At 43.7% G+C, this 21,855-nt stretch overlaps 1 protein-coding gene across 1 annotated transcript in view; it reads left to right on the top strand.

Annotated features, from left to right (window-relative positions):
* The window catches only part of LOC116673159 (plexin-B2-like), a 61,700-nt gene extending 40,441 nt beyond the window's left edge, over positions 1 to 21,259 (top strand). The window contains 16 exon segments of the mRNA XM_032505326.1: positions 661 to 890; positions 2,264 to 2,445; positions 4,582 to 4,648; positions 5,607 to 5,753; positions 6,122 to 6,199; positions 6,631 to 6,709; positions 8,705 to 8,805; positions 10,185 to 10,266; positions 11,979 to 12,130; positions 12,342 to 12,357; positions 12,360 to 12,501; positions 14,495 to 14,642; positions 15,466 to 15,530; positions 15,837 to 15,912; positions 17,036 to 17,110; positions 19,654 to 21,259. Of these exon segments, the coding sequence (XP_032361217.1) occupies positions 661 to 890; positions 2,264 to 2,445; positions 4,582 to 4,648; positions 5,607 to 5,753; positions 6,122 to 6,199; positions 6,631 to 6,709; positions 8,705 to 8,805; positions 10,185 to 10,266; positions 11,979 to 12,130; positions 12,342 to 12,357; positions 12,360 to 12,501; positions 14,495 to 14,642; positions 15,466 to 15,530; positions 15,837 to 15,912; positions 17,036 to 17,110; positions 19,654 to 19,758 (1,745 nt within the window). The 3' untranslated portion in view covers positions 19,759 to 21,259.
* The last annotated feature ends 596 nt before the right edge of the window (positions 21,260 to 21,855 follow it).

The raw sequence follows: 21,855 nt of genomic DNA, 5'->3' as shown, positions 1-21,855 counted from the left end.
ACCTTAAAAATGTAATTAAAGTAATAAAGCAAAAGCAGGTATCCATACTATAAGTTATATTCACCTGTGACCATAAATAATATTGAAAAAGTAAGTACTTGTAATGGAAAAATATAAATACAGATAAAGATATACAGAGACTGTGTGTGGAGGAGATGAAAAACAGGAAGAGGAACTCCAACATTATCAGGTGGTGCAGGTGTTGTAGAGTCTGACAGAGACCTGATTAAGAGACCTTAATCATTGCATATTTGAATGAATTTTAATTAATATTCTGACATACTGGAAAGGATTTGATGAATAAGGCCTTTCTCCAGCTATAGCATTCTCTGAATAAGACATGTGTGCAGTACTATTCAGGTTTTAGAAGCATTCTTTGGACATCTATGCAGCACATTCAGACTCTGCATCTCAATCGGGGGTTTTACTGCAGTTTGTGACAGTTTACGGCTCATGGTCAGCTCTGTGCGTTGCTATGGTTGCTGTACACAAACCAGCCAGCCAACAGTTTGCAAGGCTGCAGATCTTTTGAACCTGATCACAGACTTAGGCATTACCGGCAGACTACAGCCCCCCATACACACCCCTTCTTCACCATGTGGAGATTATAAATAAATCCCACATCTGTAAAATACTCCCTGGTTTCTGTCGCCCCGTCAGATCTGATGATCGAAATGGAGGACCACACCAGTGACCTGAGCGAGGCCCGGATCCCCTTCCTGGACTACAAGGTCTACACCGACCGAAACTTCTTCCTGCCGTCCAAGGACGGCGCCAACGACACCATGATCACGGGAAAAATCCAAATCCCAGAAGCCCGCAAGGCCATCGTGGCTCAGGCGCTCAACCAGTTCTCCAACCTGCTGAACAGTAAAACCTTCCTCATCAACGTGAGTCTGGAGCTTTTCACGGTTTTCCGTTCTCCTTTTCTTCCGTCTCTCAGTCAGTCTTTGTCTTTTCTGCACGACAGTAGAGGTCCAAATGAGACCCAACATGCATGATTTAATTTTTAAAAAGACACCTAAGGGTTTGGAGCCAAAAGTGATCTCCACTTGTGTTTTTAGCTCCAGTAGAAGAACTATTCTCCATTTAAACCCAAAATATCTCATCAACATTATTCTATACTGGTTGTGCACACGGGCAAACTAACAGTCCCTTAGTAGCTTTATCCGGTCATGGATGATATCTTTAAATCCATTGTTATACTGCTCATTTTAGCCTAACTTATTATATACATATCTGTAAAAATTCTGTTTATAGTAATAGCCGTCTGTATATATATATTAATTTTACATATTCACCTGTAAACGCCGTTATAGTAACAACCATCTTTATATTATGTTCATTGTACATATCTGTAAAACTTTTATTTATAGTAATATCCGCCTGTATATTATATTCAGTACATATCCAGCTGTAAATCCTGTTCACAATACTAGTTATCTATTATATTCATAGGACAAATCTATCTGTAAAATCCTGTTTATAATAGTATTCATTTCTATATTTATTCAGTACATATCCATGTCCTGCCCTTATGGAACCAGTGTATATCCTGCACCTGCTGCTATTGACCTTCTGGTTAGACCTGAACTGCATTTCGTTGCCTTGCACCTGTGTAATGACAATAAAGTTTAATCTAATCTAATCTAATCTAATCAGGTTGTTTAAGAGCTCCAGGAAAGCTAGAAACTAGAAAGGCTAGATGAGCCAAACTGCCATTTCCAAGACCATTAATAATAATAATAATAATAATAATAATAATAATCTTTATTTGTATAGCACTTTTCAAAAAGAAGTTACAAAGTGCTTTGACACGTGTAAAAACAACAATACCCAAGAGACAATAATACTAAGAGATGAAAGCACGAAAACATTGAAAAGACTAAAATACAGATAATGCTAAGAATGAGCTGTGTGTCATGTTTGAAGTTGTCCATGTTCTCCATGTTCTCCATGTTCTCCATGTCCTCCATGTCCTCCATGTCCTCCATGTTCTCCATGTCCTCCATGTCCTACATGTTCTCCACGTTCTCCATGTTCTCCGTCCTCCATGTTCTCCGTCCTCCATGTTTCATGTCCTCCATGTTCTCCGTCCTCCATGTTTCATGTCCTCCATGTTCTCCATCCTCCATGTTCTATGTCCTCCATGTTTCATGTCCTCCATGTTCTCCGTCCTCCATGTTTCATGTCCTCCATGTTCTCCGTCCTTCATGTTTCATGTACTCCATGTTCTCCGTCCTCCATGTTCTCCGCCTTCCAGTTCATCCACACGCTGGAGAGCCGTCCGGACTTCAACGCGCGCTCTCGGGGTTACTTTGCCTCCCTGCTGACGGTGGCGCTGCACGGCAAACTGGAGTACTACACGGACATCATGAGGACCCTGCTGCTGGAGCTGATGGACGAGCACGTGCAGAACAAAAACCCCAAACTCATGCTCCGAAGGTGAGCCGACACCACACACACACCCAGGCAGTCTGGGAGGTCTTCTCCACCGAGGCAGTTCTGGTGCTGGTTCGGAGTCTGAGCCAAATATCAAACTGGTTCTTTGCTTTTCCACATAAATAAACCTGGCTCTGGGCCAAGAAAACAGGTTCAACTCAGCACCAACGTAGCGCTGGTCTGGAGATAAGAACCGGTTACGTCAGGTTCTGGGGGGGCGGGGTTATCATGACGTCGGAAAACCATAAACGTCTGGCCGCCATTTTGAAAACCCTGGTCAGCTGTTAACCATAGAGAGCTGTTGATGTTAGCATTGGACATGGATGGGAAACCAGAACCACCGTGGTCTGGGGAGGAAACCAGAACCACCGTGGTCTGGGGAGGAAACCAGAACCACCGTGGTCTGGGGAGGACACCAGAACCACCGTGGTCTGGGGGGGAAACCACAACCACCGTGGTCGGAAAACCACCGTGGTCTGGGGAGGACACCAGAACCACCGTGGTCTGGGGGGGAAACCACAACCACCGTGGTCTGGGGAGGACACCAGAACCACCGTGGTCTGGGGGGGAAACCACAACCACCGTGGTCTGGGGAGGACACCAGAACCACCGTGGTCTGGGGAGGAAACCAACGGTCTGATGGCTCTCAGGCTGGGGAAGATCCAGCTGGTTCTTAGAGAACTGGAGTAGAACCAGCACCAGACCTAGCACCAGAACCAGAACCACCGTGGTCTGGGGGGGAAACCACAACCACCGTGGTCTGGGAGGACACCAGAACCACCGTGGTCTGGGGGGGAAACCATCAGACCAACCCGTGGTTCCTGGGGAGGACACCAGAACCACCGTGGTCTGGGGGGGAAACCACAACCACCGTGGTCTGGGGAGGAAACCAGAACCACCGTGGTCTGGGGAGGAAACCAACGGTCTGATGGCTCTCAGGCTGGGGAAGATCCAGCTGGTTCTTAGAGAACTGGAGTAGAACCAGCACCAGACCTAGCACCAGAACCAGAACCACCGTGGTCTGGGGAGGAAACCAACGGTCTGATGGCTCTCAGGCTGGGGAAGATCCAGCTGGTTCTTAGAGAACTGGAGTAGAACCAGCACCAGACCTAGCACCAGAACCAGAACCAGCACCTGGTTAGTCTTGGTGGAAAAGACACATGGGAGAACAAACGATTGCCAATAACACTTTTATTCTAATGGATGGATAGTTTTATATTGACTAACATGCTAAACAATAAACACAAATACTTAAAATACAAGACATAGTATACAGTGCAGAAATAGATTCAAGAAAACAACACAACACTATAGAAAGGAAGTGACCTAAACATGGGAAATAAATGGCAATGTAAGTGTATTGTGTGTTGTTGTATGACCTAAAATGTCATATACGCATATCTTTTTATTCATTTATTTTTACAATATGACATTGTGAAGTAGGTGCATAAAAGTAGGTTTTATAAACATTATGCTTCTGCATGCTTCTTCTCGAAAGTATCATTTCTTTTTCATCCTTTTTTACGCTTTTTGTTTTGTTTTTAGGACATGCTTTGACAACGTTTTGAGAAGAAAAATGAAGAAAAAATAAGAAAATCCCATAAAAGTAGTTATATATATATATATATATATATATATATATATATATATATATTATATATATATATATATATATGTATGTATGTATTATATATGCATATATGAGAAGAAAAAGCAAGATAAGCTAAATAAATAAATAGTCTTTTCTGAAGGGAGTAGGAGGAAGCAATATGCTTTTGGGGTCCTTCCCTTTTTGAAACGTCCATGCCTTTTTATATTTTTAATTACAAAAACAACCCTTATCAGAGTGTTTTCAATCTGTCGTTTCTTAATTTTGCAGCTGAAAACCCCAAAACATTTGCTGATCAATCAACTGATCCAGTTCCATCGTTTCCTTAGCTATTGATTTATCTCGGCTGGAGTTTATTTATGCATTTCTGTCTCTTTAATCTGTCATAGTTGTATGGTTTAAATGATAGAAAACTCTCCTAATATTTGTGTGGTTGTGTGTGTGTGTGTGTGTGGTGTGTGTGTGTGTGTGTGTGTGTGTGTGTGTGTGTGTGTGTGTGTGTGTGTGTGTGTGTGTGTGTGTGTGTGTAGGTCAGAGACGGTGGTGGAGAGGATGCTCTGTAACTGGATGTCCATCTGTATCTATCAGTTCCTCAGGGTAACACCTTATCATTCTGTTGTTTTTGTATTTTTATTTCTCTTAGATGTTTGTATTCCTCTTCGATCAGTTCCTCTTTCCTCGCCTTCTCTTCTTCTTCTTCTTTCTTCTTCTTCTTCTTCTTCTGTTCCTTCAGTTATAATTGACTCTCAGAAAGTCCCCCCTGTCTCTCTCTGTGTTGTTGAACCTGTTCAGTGGACCTGATCCACGGATCAGCTATGGTCCAATACACCACTACCCTTAAACTTGGATTCATGTTTCCACATATTCATTTCTATAATTCATATCCATTTCTACATACTCACATTCGTTTCACTTCAAGTAGTCTACATATTCAGATAAATATCCATTTCAATGACATCTTCTCAAATTCATTTAAATTACTGCCATTCATAGTGGCTACACCATTTACACTCTATTAATAGAGTATGTACTGAATATAGAGTATATGCCATTAAAGTTGAAATACTAACTGAATGTTAGCTTTCATAAATCATTCAGATTAGTACAGACATAGAATCAGAGTCAGAAAAGGGTTTATTAATAAACAAACACACATATTAAACTTTAACATAAAAAAAAAATGAATGCAGAAAAAACAAATATGTACAATATACCTAAGGCTAAATGGGTTGAATGCAAGATTGCAAAGAGTAGAAAGTATATGGATGGGCAATTGTCCGGGGGGGGGGGGTGTAAGTGTCAGTGGGGGTCTGGGACCTTGTTGGTGTGAGGTTTTGGTCCTGATGGACCGCAGAGGGGGGGTCTCAACCAGCTTGTGTCCGGGGTGAGAGGGATCGGCTACAGTACCTCGTCAATTACAACAAAAAGCATAATCACGCTCTTTTCTTGCTTCTAATCCCACATTTTTTTGACGTTGTGATCCGGATCAGCAGGGGAACGTTGATTGACTTTAGTCCCCCCCCCCCCCCCCCCCCCCCCCGTGTCTGTGCTTCAGGACACGGCTGGGGAGCCTCTTTACAAACTGTTCAAGGCCCTGAAGCACCAGGTGGAGAAAGGGCCGGTGGACGCCAAGATGAAGAAAGCCAAATACACCCTGAACGATACGGGGCTGCTGGGGGACGACGTGGAGTACTCCGTACTGGTGAGTACACGCAATACTCCGTACTGGTGAGTACACGCAGTACTCCGTACTGGTGAGTACACGCAGTACTCCGTACATGTAGTACTCCGTTCTGGTGAGTACACGCAACACTCACTAAAAACTAACATGTGAAATCAAGGACATCATCAAATCAAATAAGGGCAACATGGCGGGTCTTAATGAGAGAAATCTGGTGGATAATCTGAATCTGCGATCAGGAGTTTGACCGAAGTGTGGGGTGGTGTGTGTGTGTGTGTGTGTGTGTGTGTGTGTGTGTGTGTGTGTGTGTGTGTGTGTGTGTGTGTGTGTGTGTGTGTGTTGTGTGTGTGTGTGTGTGTGTGTGTGTGTGTGTGTGTGTGTGATGTCAGACTCTGCAGGTGCTGGTGCACGGAGAGGGACCAGACGTGACTCCCGTGAAGGTGTTGAACTGTGACACCATCTCCCAGGTGGGTCTGCTTTCAGAGTCTCTCCAACGTCCGGAGACAAGTCCTTCATTCTGTCCTTCATTCTGTCCTTCAGTCTGTCCTCCATTCTGTCCTTCAGTCTGTCCTCCATTCTGTCCTTCAGTCTGTCCTCCATTCTGTCCTTCAGTCTGTCCTTCATTCTGTCCTAGAACTTGACAAAGGTGGTCTTGGACTTGTCTTGGACTCGACAAAGGTGGTCTTGACTACAGCCCTGGTTGAAACGTTCAAAACGGGTCAAGTTCGACCCGAGGACCAAATGTGGACATTTCTGCAGTCAGTGTGTCTTTAGTTGTTTAACTCTGGCTTTCATCGTGTTGTTGCGTGTGCTCTGTGATATTTCTGGCTGTGCTGATAAACGTGAATGAAATCTAATTGTAGTTTTTGTGATAACATTTTAATTGTGCGTCCTTCAGGTGAAAGAGAAGATCATCGACCAGGTGTACAGGAACCTGCCGTACTCGCAGAGACCCGGCGTGGAGAGCGTCGCCCTCGGTAAGAACCAACAATCATCATGTTGATATTTATACAGAGAAATCGGTTCGCTGTCACAGACCCAACTGCACCATTCTCAATATAATGAGATTTGAATAATAAAAATGGAAAAGAAGAACAGGGGGACGCAAACGTGACTCGCGGTAAACGATCTCTGGTCTCCGGGGTGAACATCCTGTGTTGTTTTTTTCACATTCTTCCTCTTCCGGGTGCTATGGGGCAAGTGTGCGGGGTCAAACGTTTAGCTCCACCCACCGTTGTGTAGTCAGGCTTACTCCCCAGACCGGGAGAGTGTGTCCTCCTGTCTCCTCCTCGTCCTGCTGTGTGTTTATTGGTTAATGTCGTTGTTTCAGGTTCAACTCTAAAGTTGGGCAAGTAAAAAACATAAAAATCCACATGCCCCAAGTACATTTTTACCGGCCCCTATAAAAGCCCACGGCAAAACTAATATTGGGAAAAAAAACTTGTCAAATGTCAACATTTCTTTGAACAGTGAAAGCATCCAAAGTGTGAAAAAATGTCAAAAAAAATAAACCTGTCAAAAGCATCAAGTGGCAACTCGCATCTTGATTGGCAAACGACACATTCAAATCAAATGATCATGATCAAATGATTACGTTGATGCCCCAAACGGGCCGCTGGGTTATTATTCATTTTTCCGACGTGGCGTTTTACTTTTAACCCGGGACATTGGGCAACCCATACCGTTGAACCCTGAATGCATAGGGGCCGATACCGTGGGAGCACCCATGGAAAACACTGAGCACCCACGTGTGCCAGACTGCCAGTAGACTACATTCATTTAAAGAGGAAACACTGCAGGTGGTGCTGAGTGGAGCGCCTGTGGTAGTGTGATTGGTTTCAGTCCCCTGCTCCACGGATTCTTCATTTCTCGCGAAGCTGTTCACGGTTACGTCGCATCTCCAACCCTGTCTGGATTTGTGAGAAGTGGCGTTGTCCTCAGTTGAAACTACTTTACAGCTTTAGATACTAGATACTAGATTAGACTTTATTCAACCCACAACGGGGAAATTTTGTTGTTACAGCAGCAGCATTTTTTCAATAACAGCAAAAAACAAAAACACACAAACAAGTAAACACACAAGAAATACAGGCAAACAACAGACAATGATTAGTAAAACTGAAAATGTCAGCAAAATGGCGTCAAATAAAGGTATTTTAAAGGTATTTTAAAGTGCGGTTGCCATGATATAAGAAACAATATTGCGGTGTAAGTGACGTTAAAATTAAATTGAATGTGTAATTAGAGTAATGAAGTGAGTCTGTAGCATAATTTAAATTATAATAACCTATAACTATCGAGTTATTAGACGTGTGTGTTGGTGTCGGCTGCTGTCCATTTCCTAAGGTTCTGAAATGCTAACTTTTTTTTTTTTTAATGACGTGCGCCCGTGAGCTTACACGGAGGAAAACATAAGTGTGTGTCGTTGGTCTTTTGTAGATCCGAACCTTTGGAGGGTTGGGTTATGTAAGACTTTTATTTGTAACCCCATAAACATTGCATGTGGCCCCGGCCTGGCCCCTTCTTTGAAATGGTCTTAGACCGTCACTAAAACAAACTATTTCTTATCAGATGGAGTCATATTTATAGATTGCGCATTAAGTTAAGGATGACATGAGATCTAATAATGTTGTCAGACAAAGCTTTAATACAGACTGTGTGATTCAGCTTAGTTTCCCTTAGAGTAAGAGAGAGGAAATACTTTATCAAATTACACAGTTACAGCAGCCAAATCACAAAATAACATTAAAGTGCAATGTGGATTTTAAGTTTTTTCACTTGGCCTGTTTTACAAACTGTATAGCGTTAGTTTACTCAGGTAATCTCACTGAGGGCCAGATCTCTTCTAACAGAGAGAGGAAGGGAAACAATCCCAGAAAAACCAAACGCAGGACAAATACATACATACGAAGACAGCGTTAAATATGAGAAACACACATTAATAATCAGTGGACTCTGTCCTCCGTCCACAGAGTGGCGTCCTGGCTCCACGGGCCAGATCCTGTCAGACCTGGACCTCACGTCCCAGAGAGAGGGACGCTGGAAGAGACTCAACACCCTGGCTCACTACAACGTGAGTCTCATGTCCAGACTCTGTCCTGCACAATACTTATTATTATTATTATTATAAGTATTCTACTTTATAATAACACACTTCCTTTCCATAGCACCTTTCCGAACAAGGCCACAATGTTCTGTCCACGTTGTATAAATTAAAAACGTGTCGATATGTTCAATACTTCTTTCACTCACTGTATTTTAGGAAAAAATAGATTATGTACACTGTCAAACGAGTACAAATATTTAATCTCAATTAATCCCATTAATGTTATAGTTAACTCGTAATTAATGGCATATTTTTTTATCTATTCTAAATGTCCCTTCATTTCTTTTTTGTCCCATTCATTTTTTTTTTTTTTTCTCATTTTAATGCTCTTATCAACATGGAGAAGTGGATCGGCTCGCTTTGTGCAAATAGTTTTTTTTAAATTGAAAACAACGTTGGCATTTAGCCTACTGTAGTGTTCAATCTCACGCTAACATTCTCCCAAACAGGTTATTGTTAATTATAACATAAATAACCAGCTTTACCTAAGTTAGCTTTGGTAACTATGGTGGTGGACTGGTAGCTGGAGAGGTTCTCCTCCTGGTTCTCAGTTCCAGTTCTCCTCCTGGGCACGGTCAAGGTGCCAAGGGTGCCTTTCCATGGGCAGCCCCCCCCCCACTCCAACATCTCTCCGTTAGTGCATGTATTGGTACTGAGCATGTGTGTGTGTGTGTGTGTGGTGTGTGTGTGTGTGTGTGTGTGTGTGTGTGTGTGTGTGTGTGTGTGTGTGTGTGTGTGTGTGTGTGTGTGTGTGTGTGTGTGTGTGTGTAGTTCAGGCCTGTGTGTAATAACAACAGTGTAAATTGTAATTTAGTAGAGAGATTTAAGAATGAAGGATACATTAGTAGTATTACTCATTTAAGAAGAACGATTGGGGTGATGTGAAGTCGTCTGTTAAAACCAGCGAGAAGTCTGGTTGCTGCGTTCTGACCCCCCAAAATAAAAGTCGCTGTTTGTTTTGGTTTAAGAACAGGGAACTATTGATTTGCAGGGTCGTGCAGGTTGGTGGAAGCAACCGTTACGTTGGGTTTGTTGCGTGTTTGTAGTTTTCTTCTTCAGGGTTGTCCCGAGCTTCAGGTAACGCAGCGCGTCCGACCAGAGTACACGATCCTGCATCAGACCCCGGATGATTGTAATCCGCCGTGCCCCTGTGTGTCGAGACCAGACACAGAGAAGTGTCGAGCCGCGTGAGACCAGCCGAAACTAAAAGCACTCCGACAGCTTCCCCTCTGACACTCAAAGGAAATTATTTATGGAGAAAGTTTCCGTGAGACGAAGGGAAACTTTTCCTAACTGTGTGTTCAGATCCAGAGAATCGGGATTTATTCTCATTTCTTGTCTTCCAGGTCCGAGACAACGCCACGTTGGTTCTGTCCAGAGTTATACACACGCAGTCTTTCCACCAGCATCAAGACAACTATGAAGAGAGTACGCACACACCCAGACACACACGCACACACACAAAACACACACACACGTGCACACACACACACACACACACGCAGTCTTTCCACCAGCATCAAGACAACTATGAAGAGAGTACGCACACACCCAGACACACACGCACACACACACACACACACAACACGTGCACACCACACACACACACACACGCAGTCTTTCCACCAGCATCAAGACAACTTTGAAGAGAGTACGCACACACCCAGACACACACGCACACACGCACACACACACATACACACATACACACACACGCACACACGTGCACACACACACACACACACGCAGTCTTTCCACCAGCATCAAGACAACTATGAAGAGAGTACGCACACACCCAGACACACACGCACACACACACACACACACACACACGTGCACACACACACACACACACGCGCAGTCTTTCCACCAGCATCAAGACAACTATGAAGAGAGTACGCACACACACAGACACACACATACACAGACACGCACGCACACACACGCAGACACGCGCACACACACACACACACACACATACACAGACACGCACGCACACACGCACACACACACACGTGCACACACACACACACACACGCAGTCTTTCCACCAGCATCAATACAACTACGAAGAGAGTATGCACACGCACACACACGCACACAGGCACACACACACACACACACACATACACACACACACATGATGCAGACTTTTGGGCAGAAGTAGATGTAACTTTGCTTTACTGAAATACAGTTTTCATGTTCTTACACTTATTTTTAGAGGTGAATAAAATTGACATGCAATAAATCAAAATAACAATAATAATTTTACGATTTATTATAATTTGATAATATTGCTGTAAAAATCTTGAACGTGCAAATCTTCATATCAAATTATTAAGAAAATCTAAACACTGTGGACGGGGGGGGGGGGGGGGGGGGGGATCGGGGGGGGCAGCTAAACACACTTTAGACACCAAAACATTTGTTAGTGTAAATGGACGCGATATGTAGAATATTGTCAGCGCTTCACCTTGCTGTCAGACAGGGGAACTGAAGCCGTCTCTTCAGAGCCACGAGACTCCTTTGACCTAACATTTCATCTCTCAGAACACGGGAGTTGCTGCTCTACCTCTGCCTCCATCGGTTAGTTTGTTATTGTGTGATTTTGGCGACTCCAAACTAACACTTTAAAACAACAAAGTAACACAATAACACTAACTAACTGATCAAGGCAGCGGTAAAGCAACAACTCCCGTGTTCTGCGAGATAAAATTACCGGGTTTTTTTCAAAGGAGTCTGGTGGCTCTGAAGAGAGTTCCCCATCGTAAAGATCTGTCTGACAGCACGGTGAGGCGCTGGAAATATTGAAAAAGATTTTTATTAGGTGTTTAAAAGGTTTTTAGGTGGCTAAAATACGTTAAAAGGAGTCCCAACTTACTGCGCTGTTGTTTTATGCTTGTGCTTTCTGTCAGATATTTAAAAACAGGCCAGAGAATGTGCTCTTTAATGACTTTAAAGGATGCAGTTGATGTGAAGATGTAACCGAGGGAACATTAAAAACCGTCTGCTTGCTTACTAGAATAACATTTTAAACTCCAAGCTGCGCTCCCTCCCTCACAGCAATGTTCCCGTAAACGTGACGTCCCGTCTGATTAAAGACGGAGCTCTAATGGTTCGATGTGTGCGTCTCCTGAACAGAAAACGCCCTGCTGGAGGACGACAGCACCTTCCACCTGGTGAGGCCGGCGGATGAACTCGACGAAGGGAAGTCCAAGAGAGGCAGCATGAAGGACAAGTCCATGACCAAAGCCATCACTGAGATCTACCTGACCCGGCTGCTGTCTGTCAAGGTGTGTGGGACATGATGAAGTACATTTACTCAAAAACTGCACTGTCAGGACATGTAAATATCAGATGCTGGAGAAGGATCATTTCATAGCGTGCAAGGAGAGAAATGGGCAGCGTTTTCCAAGAAAATAGATTTAAAAGAAAAGGAAGAATACTCATATGTATATAGATACGTAAACAGTGTGTGTGTTGTGTGTGTGTGTGTGTTTACAGGGCACTTTGCAGCAGTTTGTGACGACTTCTTCCGCAGCGTCTTGTGCGCGAGCACCGTCGTCCCTCCTGCCGTCAAATACTTCTTTGACTTCCTGGACGAACAGGCGCTGAGACACGACAACGTGGACGAGGAGACGCTGCACATCTGGAAGACTAACAGGTACATACACACACACACACACACACACACACACACACACACACACACACACACACACTAAATATAGCTAACAAGTAGTGTATGTAGACACTGTGTGTGTGTGTGTGTGTGTGTGTGTGTGTGTGTGTGTGTGTGTGTGTGTGTGTGTGTGTGTGTGTGTGTGTGTGTGATTAGGGTCGTAGTACAGGTGATGTACACAACTTGTAAATATTTTATTTTATTTTGTTAATGTTTTTGACAGGGACAGTGTACATTAATTAACATTGCTGTAAATGCACCAGAATTAGCCAAAAGGCTGTTTTTCATCCGTTGTCCCTGGACGGTTTTTAAAATTGTCTCCCTAAAAAATAAAAAATAAATAAAACATCAATAAGAAAATTAGAGTCAACAATACAAATACAAAAAGTAGTAAAACAGATAAAACTCTTTAATATATACTGAAAAGATGAATAAATGTCACCTTTGGTCAAATGTTTTTTGGGTCAATAGATGGTAGGATGTTAGGGGAGAGGTCAACTCTGATTGGCTTGCCCTGACATCCCTCCCCTAACCATAACCAATCCCATGTTGAAGGGGAGGTCAGGGACACTTGGTGTCCACTAATTATGGTCTGGTCTGGTCTGGTCTGGTCTGGTCTGGTTTGGCTCGGCTCTCAAAAGTCCAGTACTGATGTTTTACCCCAGTCCAGCGCTGCCTTGAGCTCCGCCTGTCAATCACAAGTCGGACAAATGAAATATTCATCAGCCGTCGTGAATTATTGACCAGGGTTATGGTCGGTGGAGGAAGAGACGGCAGGAAGAGATCAGAGGATGGAGGGAGGAGAGAAGAGGAGAGGAGGAGAGGAGGGAAACAGTGGAAGCAGTTGGGATTAATGGTTTCCCTTCATTTAGAGCAGACAAACACACCGTTTAATCTGTTAATTACACTTTTTGGTGTAGCAAACGGGCGACGAGTAAAGGCTTTTTTTGATTGTTTTCTCTTTTAGTAAGATAGTCGGTTGAGATCAAGCGTTCTGGCCCAAATGTAGTATAATAAATATTCTTAATCTTAATCAGGAGATTGAGAGTAATGGCTTCAGGAAGCACAGAAAAGATGGTGACCATCCCATCAGCATCAACAGGGAGGGGGGGGGGGGGGGGGGGGGGGGGGAGGTGGTCCAGGACTTTAAGGACCTAATTTTCTATGGAGAAGAAGTGGAACCACAGGATGGATTTCATGTGCTAGTGTTAACACATTGCTCACTGCAAACTATTTTTATGGGGACAAGTGCAGTTTGCATATCATGTGTAACTATCTATTTCTTAAACCTATTTTATGTATTTTAGTCTTGTTAGCTGTGGGCATCTCAGGTTTGTACAATGAGAAATAAAGTGTCTTATCTAATCGATAAGAACACAGGATAGGCGTCTGCTAGTTTTTTCTTCAGCCGAGTCCCTTCAGTCCCTGTTTACGCTGCGATATGCATCGTTGGGCATCGTTGGGAGTTTAATATCTCTGATTCCTATCCCGATACTTCCTTTTGATTTCGGTTCTTATTGGTTCTCGATAAGGATTCTTTGACGAGTGGAGTTGAAATGGGTCACTTGCTTATTTCCCATTTTATTTTGATTCAGTGGTGATTAACCGTTTTAACCGGGCTTTTTCAATGGATAATAAAGACACACTTCTAACGGAGGTTATTGGGCTCCATGGCTGCAACTCAACAAGCGCCTGGAAGTACGGCAGTCGCTACGGAAACCCAAACCTTTACTTTTACAACGATTGAAATAAAAAACGATATCATTGGAATCGTAATTTTGAGACAATACCAAGTTGGAACCGGTTCCCAATGCCCAATCCTGGGGACATGTATATGTTTATTGGTTATATATAGTATTGTATGTTAATGTGCAATGTCAAGTCAGTCAGTTTCTGAGAAATTTCTGCTTTTAAAGCTTTTTTTAATGTGCGTTCATGTGCAACTTCCTGACCCCGAGTCTGTCTCTGTCCCCAGCTTGCCGATGCGGTTTTGGGTGAACATCCTGAGGAACCCCGGCTTCATCTTCGACGTGCACGTGACGGAGGTGGTGGACGCGTCGCTGCACGTCATCGCCCAGACCTTCATGGACGCCTGCACCAAGACGGAGCACAAGCTCAGTCGAGTCAGTTCCCCACACACACCACACACCACACACCCACACACACACACACACACACACAACACACACACACACACTACCCCTAACCCGGGAAATGGTGCCAAACACTTCAACTAACAATCAAACTAACTAAAAGACTTTTCACAGGTCTAATGATTGTGTTGGACTTCTTTAGCAAGCTTTGTCTTTGAACTTTTTGGGTGTTATTTATTTATTTATTATCTCCCCTAGCTTTTCTAATGTTTCAGACACAGGTATGGTGATAATAATGGCCCAAAATTATGTTGTTTTTGTTTGTTTTTTATTGAAAAAACATCACATTTTCTTGAGGAAACACCCTTAAACACCTATCGGCCGTCAGACAGTCTGGCGAGGTCGGTGACTCAAATCTGTTGGGTGTGTTCCGTGCCGTCGTCAGTCGGAGGAGCGTCAGCTTTAATTTGGGCCGATTTAACAAGTCACATGGGCAGTCAGACTCAATGACCAAAAGTATGCAGAATTAGATATTCAGCTCCTGTTTGCAGTGTACCCATAGATGTACAGACAACTATTACTGGTTTACTCTGATACTGAAGAAAAGTTAAGACCGGGAGGATTCTCAGGCCAGTTGTTACAACGCTCGCCGCCCTCCACTGGCTGCTGTCGGAAGTCTTTCTGGGACTCGCAGCAGTCGAGGAGGCGGGCTGATAGCACTCGATCGCAAAATAAACCCTGGAGAGGATTTTCTATGTAAAACAACTTCACTTCACACAGAACAAAGTTTCAGGGTGATTCTGAGAGGCTTTGGTAATGATCTCCCTTTTGTTGTTGTTGTTTTTTTCTGCAGGAGTCTCCCAGCAACAAGCTGCTCTATGCAAAAGAGATTTCCACGTACAAGAAGATGGTGGACGAGTGAGTTTGTGTGTGTGTGTGTGTGTGTGTGTGTGTGTGTGTGTGTGGGAGGGGGGGGGGGTGTTTACAAGGGGTGGGAATCACAGGGTATCTCACGATACGATACACGGCTCACAATACCGATAATAATTGTCCCACCCCTATTTAGCAAAACAGCTGGGTGACACATGGGTCCACCAGTTACAACAATTCCAACTTATAAGACTAACAATGTATAAAACACCAAATAAATTGTTATTTTACCTACAAATGTCATTGCCATTTAATATAATTTGATTAATGTGTGTTTGTGTGTGTTTTCTTCAGTTACTACAAGGGCATCAGACAGATGGTTCCAGTCAGCGACCAGGACATGAACACACACCTTGCTGAGGTTTCCAGGGTAGGTTTTGTTGTTGTTGTTGTTGTTGTTGTTTTTAATCCGTTTATTCCAGGAAAAGTATCATATACATAGCACCAGCAGCACCTTATTTAAATAAAGGTGGCAATATAACAAAATGTCCAGATAAGCAAGTACAAAGATTAACAATACTCAAAGGAGAAATAGTACAAAACAAACCAAACCTTAAAGGAGTATTTAAACTGTGCTGGTAAAGCGTCCTAGTACACACACATCAACATGCATACATAATGTAAACACACACACACACACACACACACACACACACACACACACTCACGTACTATCTTTAAAATAATGCATTGCCTAGCCCCTTACCCACAACCCTTAATAATAATAATAATAATAAAGTGTTTCACAGGCCAAAATAATAAATGCATTAAAACAGATCAATAATCATAAAAAGTACAATAACTCACAGTAAATCCTAATAAAACACAAAAGCATAAAAGGTGGATCTTTATCTGCTTTTTAAAGACTTTTTAAAGACAGAGCTTGGTGTCATCAAAAAGGAAATACCGTACCTGAGTTTCAAAGCTCAAACTTTGTGGGGATTTATGGAACTTTTCATCATCAATATTACCAAAATGTCTGTAAAATCGACTCACTGTTTTAATGTAAACGCAGCTGGTGTCCACTTCAGAGGATTTTAACAGCTGTAATGTGTAAAGGCCCTGACACGCTAACCCGATAATCAGCTGGTCGACCCGACACGCTCGGTCGGAAGGCGGGCGCTGCCGGCAGTCGGACTCAAACGAGCAATCTGATTGGTGGAGAGCTACCCCCGGAAACGACGAGCGGGACTAGAGTCTCTCAAAATCTGACGAGAATCTTTTAAACAGAGCTTCGTGGATCTGAAATGAAGATTCAGCAGCTGCACGGCCTATTTCTCGCTTTTCAGAAACAGGTTTCGGGGAACTATTTTAGCCGCCATGACAGTCTGCCTTAGATTTTCCAGGAGAAACCCGACCCATGTGACGCGTTCGTCCAATCAGCCGCTGTCGGCGTCGCTCCGGTGTGCTCTGGGAGGCGGTCCGTCCGCCAGCGGTCAGCCGTGGGGTCGGTGTGTCAGAGCCATGATGTGTAACGCTTGTTTCCTTTGTAGCAACACACGGACAAGCTGAACACCCAGTTGGCCTTACATCAGCTGTACCAGTACGCCAGCAAGTACTACGATGTGGTAAGAAATGTCTTTTTGTTCATGTCGAATCGTTACTGCGTACAGTTACATTTCTACTTCTGGTCGTGGTGCCACACCTACTTTTGATTTATCTACTTACTTATTCTATCTCCTGCATCCTTTTAGATATCTGCTTTGTTTGACTATTTCACGTTGCAAAAAGAGTTGTTAAGATAGTGCTGATGAAGGTATAATTTCCTGTAAATGAAGTTTATTGACAATAAATTCCAAAAATAACTGTAAAACTAAGGTTAATAAGTCAGGGTTAAATAGTGTTGAACACATCAAAATTGGACAAACATTGGGGAAAAAAAGGGACAAAAACGTAAGAAAAGGTTAAAAACATTGATAAAAAGTGTCACTAAAAGTGTGGATTTTCAATTTTGACGTGAAGACGACACGAGTTAGATGCCATCAACTCCTAGTTAAGACGCACCTTAAAGCAGGTAGCCCTGTTGCTATGGAGACGCATTTCTCTACCAAGCTGGGCTGATGCGTCAAGTCAAACGGGCTGAACCTCCTTTTCCTTAAATTATATCCACGGTTCCTTCACTTGCTTCCCTTGATCATGTAGGGTGTCATTTAAGAGTTTAATGTTTTTCATCAATGCAAGGAAGCATTCCATTAAGGTTTTACGTAGATTTGTTTTTTCTTGAAGCCTGGATTTATTATGAACTGCATCCATCCTCCATCCTAGCTCGTCTTCTCCATCCTCGCTCCCCTTCTCCATCCTCGCTCCCCTTCTCCATCCTCGCTCACAGCTGACTGCATCAAATGAAGCTGAAATAAACCATCATTCAGTAAAAAAATACATTTAAAAAAAGCTTGCAGCTGCACGGTTTCAGGGAAGGTTGGTGTAGTGGATCCTCGCTCATAGCTCCTCAGAGATCCATCCTCCATCCTAGCTCCCCTTCTCCATCCTCGCTCATAGCTCCTCAGAGATCCATCCTCCATCCTAGCTCCCCTTCTCCATCCTCGCTCCCCTTCTCCATCCTCGCTCATAGCTCCTCAGAGATCCATCCTCCATCCTAGCTCCCCTTCTCCTTCCTCGCTCATAGCTCCTCAGAGATCCATCCTCCATCCTAGCTCCCCTTCTCCATCCTCGCTCCCCTTCTCCATCCTCGCTCATAGCTCCTCAGAGATCCATCCTCCATCCTAGCTCCCCTTCTCCATCATCGCTCATAGCTCCTCAGAGATCCATCCTCCATCCTCGCTCCCCTTCTCCATCATCGCTCATAGCTTCTCAGAGATCCATCCTCCATCCTAGCTCCCCTTCTCCATCCTCGCTCATAGCTCCTCAGAGATCCATCCTCCATCCTAGCTCCCCTTCTCCATCCTCGCTCATAGCTCCTCAGAGATCCATCTTACATCCTCGCTCCCCTTCTCCATCCTCGCTCATAGCTCTTTAGAGATCCATCTTACATCCTCGCTCCCCTTCTCCATCCTTGCTCATAGCTCTTTAGAGATCCATCCTCCATCCTAGCTCCCCTTCTCCATCCTTGCTCATAGCTCCTCAGAGATCCATCCTCCATCCTAGCTCCCCTTCTCCATCCTCGCTCATAGCTCCTCAGAGATCCATCCTCCATCCTAGCTCCCCTTCTCCATCCTCACTCATAGCTCCTCAGAGATCCATCCTCCATCCTAGCTCCCCTTCTCCATCCTCACTCATAGCTCCTCAGAGATCCATCCTCCATCCTCGCTCCCCTTCACCATCCTCGCTCATAGCTCCTCAGAGATCCATCCTCCATCCTAGCTCCCCTTCTCCATCCTCGCTCATAGCTCCTCAGAGATCCATCTTCCATCCTAGCTCCCCTTCTCCATCCTCGCTCATAGCTCCTCAGAGACACATCCTCCATCCTAGCTCCCCTTCTCCATCCTCGCTCATAGCTCCTCAGAGATCCATCCTCCATCCTAGCTCCCCTTCTCCATCCTCACTCATAGCTCCTCAGAGATCCATCCTCCATCCTCGCTCCCCTTCACCATCCTCGCTCATAGCTCCTCAGAGATCCATCCTCCATCCTAGCTCCCCTTCTCCATCCTCGCTCATAGCTCCTCAGAGATCCATCCTCCGTCCTAGCTCCCCTTCTCCATCCTCGCTCATAGCTCCTCAGAGATCCATCCTCCATCCTCGCTCCCCTTCTCCATCCTCGCTCCTCTGGGCAGGAACAAGAGCTTTGAAGTGTAAATTAAAGGAAGTGAGATTCAGCCACGGAGAAACAGTGAACACCAGTTGAAATTTGAGATACTTATTATCTTAACAATATTACCAAGAAAATATAGGATTTTGTCTGACAGCTGCTTGTTTTCATTTTTGTCAGTTTGAGTCTTTTGTGTGTTCGTCTCCTTCAGATCATCAACTTTCTCAGTTCATGCAAACTATTATTTGACAATTTAGCAAATAACACACTCTAAAATGACAACAACTACAATAAAAGATAAGCAAAATAAACTTTAGACTGATGGTTTTTCCTTGTAAGACATTTTAAATCTTAAATTTTTTAGGGGAAATGTTGAGATTTTACTTTTTGTGTTCCGGTCTTCAGATCATCCAGTCCCTGGACGAGGACCCGGCGGCCCAGAACAAACAGCTGACCCTCCGCCTGCAACAGATCGCTGCCGCCCTGGAGAACAAGGTCACTGACCTTTGACCTCTGACGTCACGGAGGGGTCAGGGGGCGGAGCTAACGGCTACTTAAACACACGATGTTTTCCATTTAAAGACTCAAAGGAGGACGAGCTCACAGACTCTACCGAATGTTTGACCGTGTAAGGACCAAAGTGGGAGGGGCTAGTGGAGCAACAGGAAGCTGTTGACCATATAAGGACTGAAGGTGTTGGATTGGGGGGATGGGGGAGGGGGGGGGTTATGGTAGTCCAGGAGGGGCAAGGAATGCAAGTTTTGGACAAATTAAGTGTAAAAATATACCCAGAGTTGTGGAAACTGAAGGCCTGGTATCTACTACGAGTGAATGGTGTACTTCCACTTGGCATCCCCAAACAAATACCAAGGTGGGATGCCAAATGGCGACCGTCGTATGGCGGCAGATAGGAGCTCGGTGAAATCAAAGGGTTATTTTTTACAACGGTTACCATGGCGTTCGGTGTGTGGTGTGTGATCCTCGGACATAGCTGTTTCTGTGTTTGGCTTCTGTACACCATTCATTTTAATTTGATTATATACGGAGTGAAGAAAACACAATCGACACACAAGGAATGAAGGTTTTGGAGAATAAGAAGATAAGTTAGGTAAGGAGACAATACCAAGTATTCTCTTTTCTGGAAGTTGGGATTGGACGTACAGCTGCTCCAGAACGCTTTGTGGCCACGTTTTCCTTATCGTATCCTAGCAAAGTCTATGAACTGTGGATTTGAGGGTAATTTGCCTCCAACGCCTGATCTGAGGTCATTTTTTTTTCATTTTTTTTATTTTACCTTCTAGCGAGCAGAAATATAAAATAATCGACCAATGACAACCCACTGCGGTACACACCTCTGGCCAATCAGGGGTCTTGGTTTGTCCCGATGGAGTCTTCGATGAGTGAATTCAGGGTACGAAGTCCAAAAAATCGAATCGCCTTTTTTCTTATATCACGGCCAAATGTTGCTTTTCATATCAATTATGTGTTTCTACGCTGATGACACTGTCCTGGCGACTCAAATCCCAGATGAATAATCTCAGTTTTCATTCATTCATGTTTAGTTTTAGGATTATTTTTACCGCCGTATGCTGGCTTTGAGCAGAGGCTTCGCATTTCCATACTCACCATGAAAAATCATCTTTTTTAATGGACTTGATACAGTGCCACTTGTAAAGTGTTAATCAGGGTGGTCTATGTCATATCCTGTGTGTGTGTGTGTGTGTGCGTGTGCGTGTGTGTGTGTTCAGTAGTGATCTCGACAGCGTTGCCACTTTGTTGCTGAGCACCAGCTTGTTTTTACTTTCTGTGAAAAATCATGACTGCTTAATCACGTAGTCTACACCGCTAAAATTGTTAAGTGTGATTTGTTTTTTATAATCTGTATAATTTTAACTTTTGTTTGCAATACTCCATCTATAATGCTGCATTTTTTGTTTCTGCACTCACATGAGGAAATGACTCGAGTGTCTTCTGAAGACGGAGTACCCACGGATCCTTCAAAAGGTTTAAAGGTGCTCTAAGAGATGTTAGAGGTGAGGATACTTCTTGTTGACGTTCGAAGGATTTTCAAACAAAAAGAGACTAGCTCCCCCCCCCCCCCCCCCCCCCTTCTCCTCCCCCTCCCCCCCACCGCGTGAAATCACTTAGAGCACCTTTAAAAATCTGAAATGAAGTTGGTGAAGCATTAAAATGTATCAGATCCATATATTTTAGGGGTTATTCCTCCTGCTTGCCGGTGTTTTTTTAAGCTGCGAGATGAGTAGAAAGTATACGTCTAAGGTACAATAATTTAAAACACAGTTAAAAACAATTAATGGTCCTCCGCCTTATTCTGGGGGAAGATTTTAAAATGCATAAACAAATCGAACAATAAAGTACACATCAAATGAAATGGATACGTTAAAAGACCAATGATTGAGCTTTTTTTTCCTTCAAAGCGCCCTCATTCTGCTCATTTTCAGGTTCATAATTGTATTTTGAGGTTGTACCAAAATAGATTTACATGGTTTTATTTTCAAAAAACACCACGCAGGGCAAACACACACACACACACACACACACACACACACAGACACACACACACACACACACACACACACACACACA

Source organism: Etheostoma spectabile, chromosome 23, assembly GCF_008692095.1.
Source record: "Etheostoma spectabile isolate EspeVRDwgs_2016 chromosome 23, UIUC_Espe_1.0, whole genome shotgun sequence".
Taxonomy (NCBI): Eukaryota; Metazoa; Chordata; class Actinopteri; order Perciformes; family Percidae; genus Etheostoma; species Etheostoma spectabile.
This window is presented reverse-complemented; position numbering and strand designations above follow the sequence as displayed.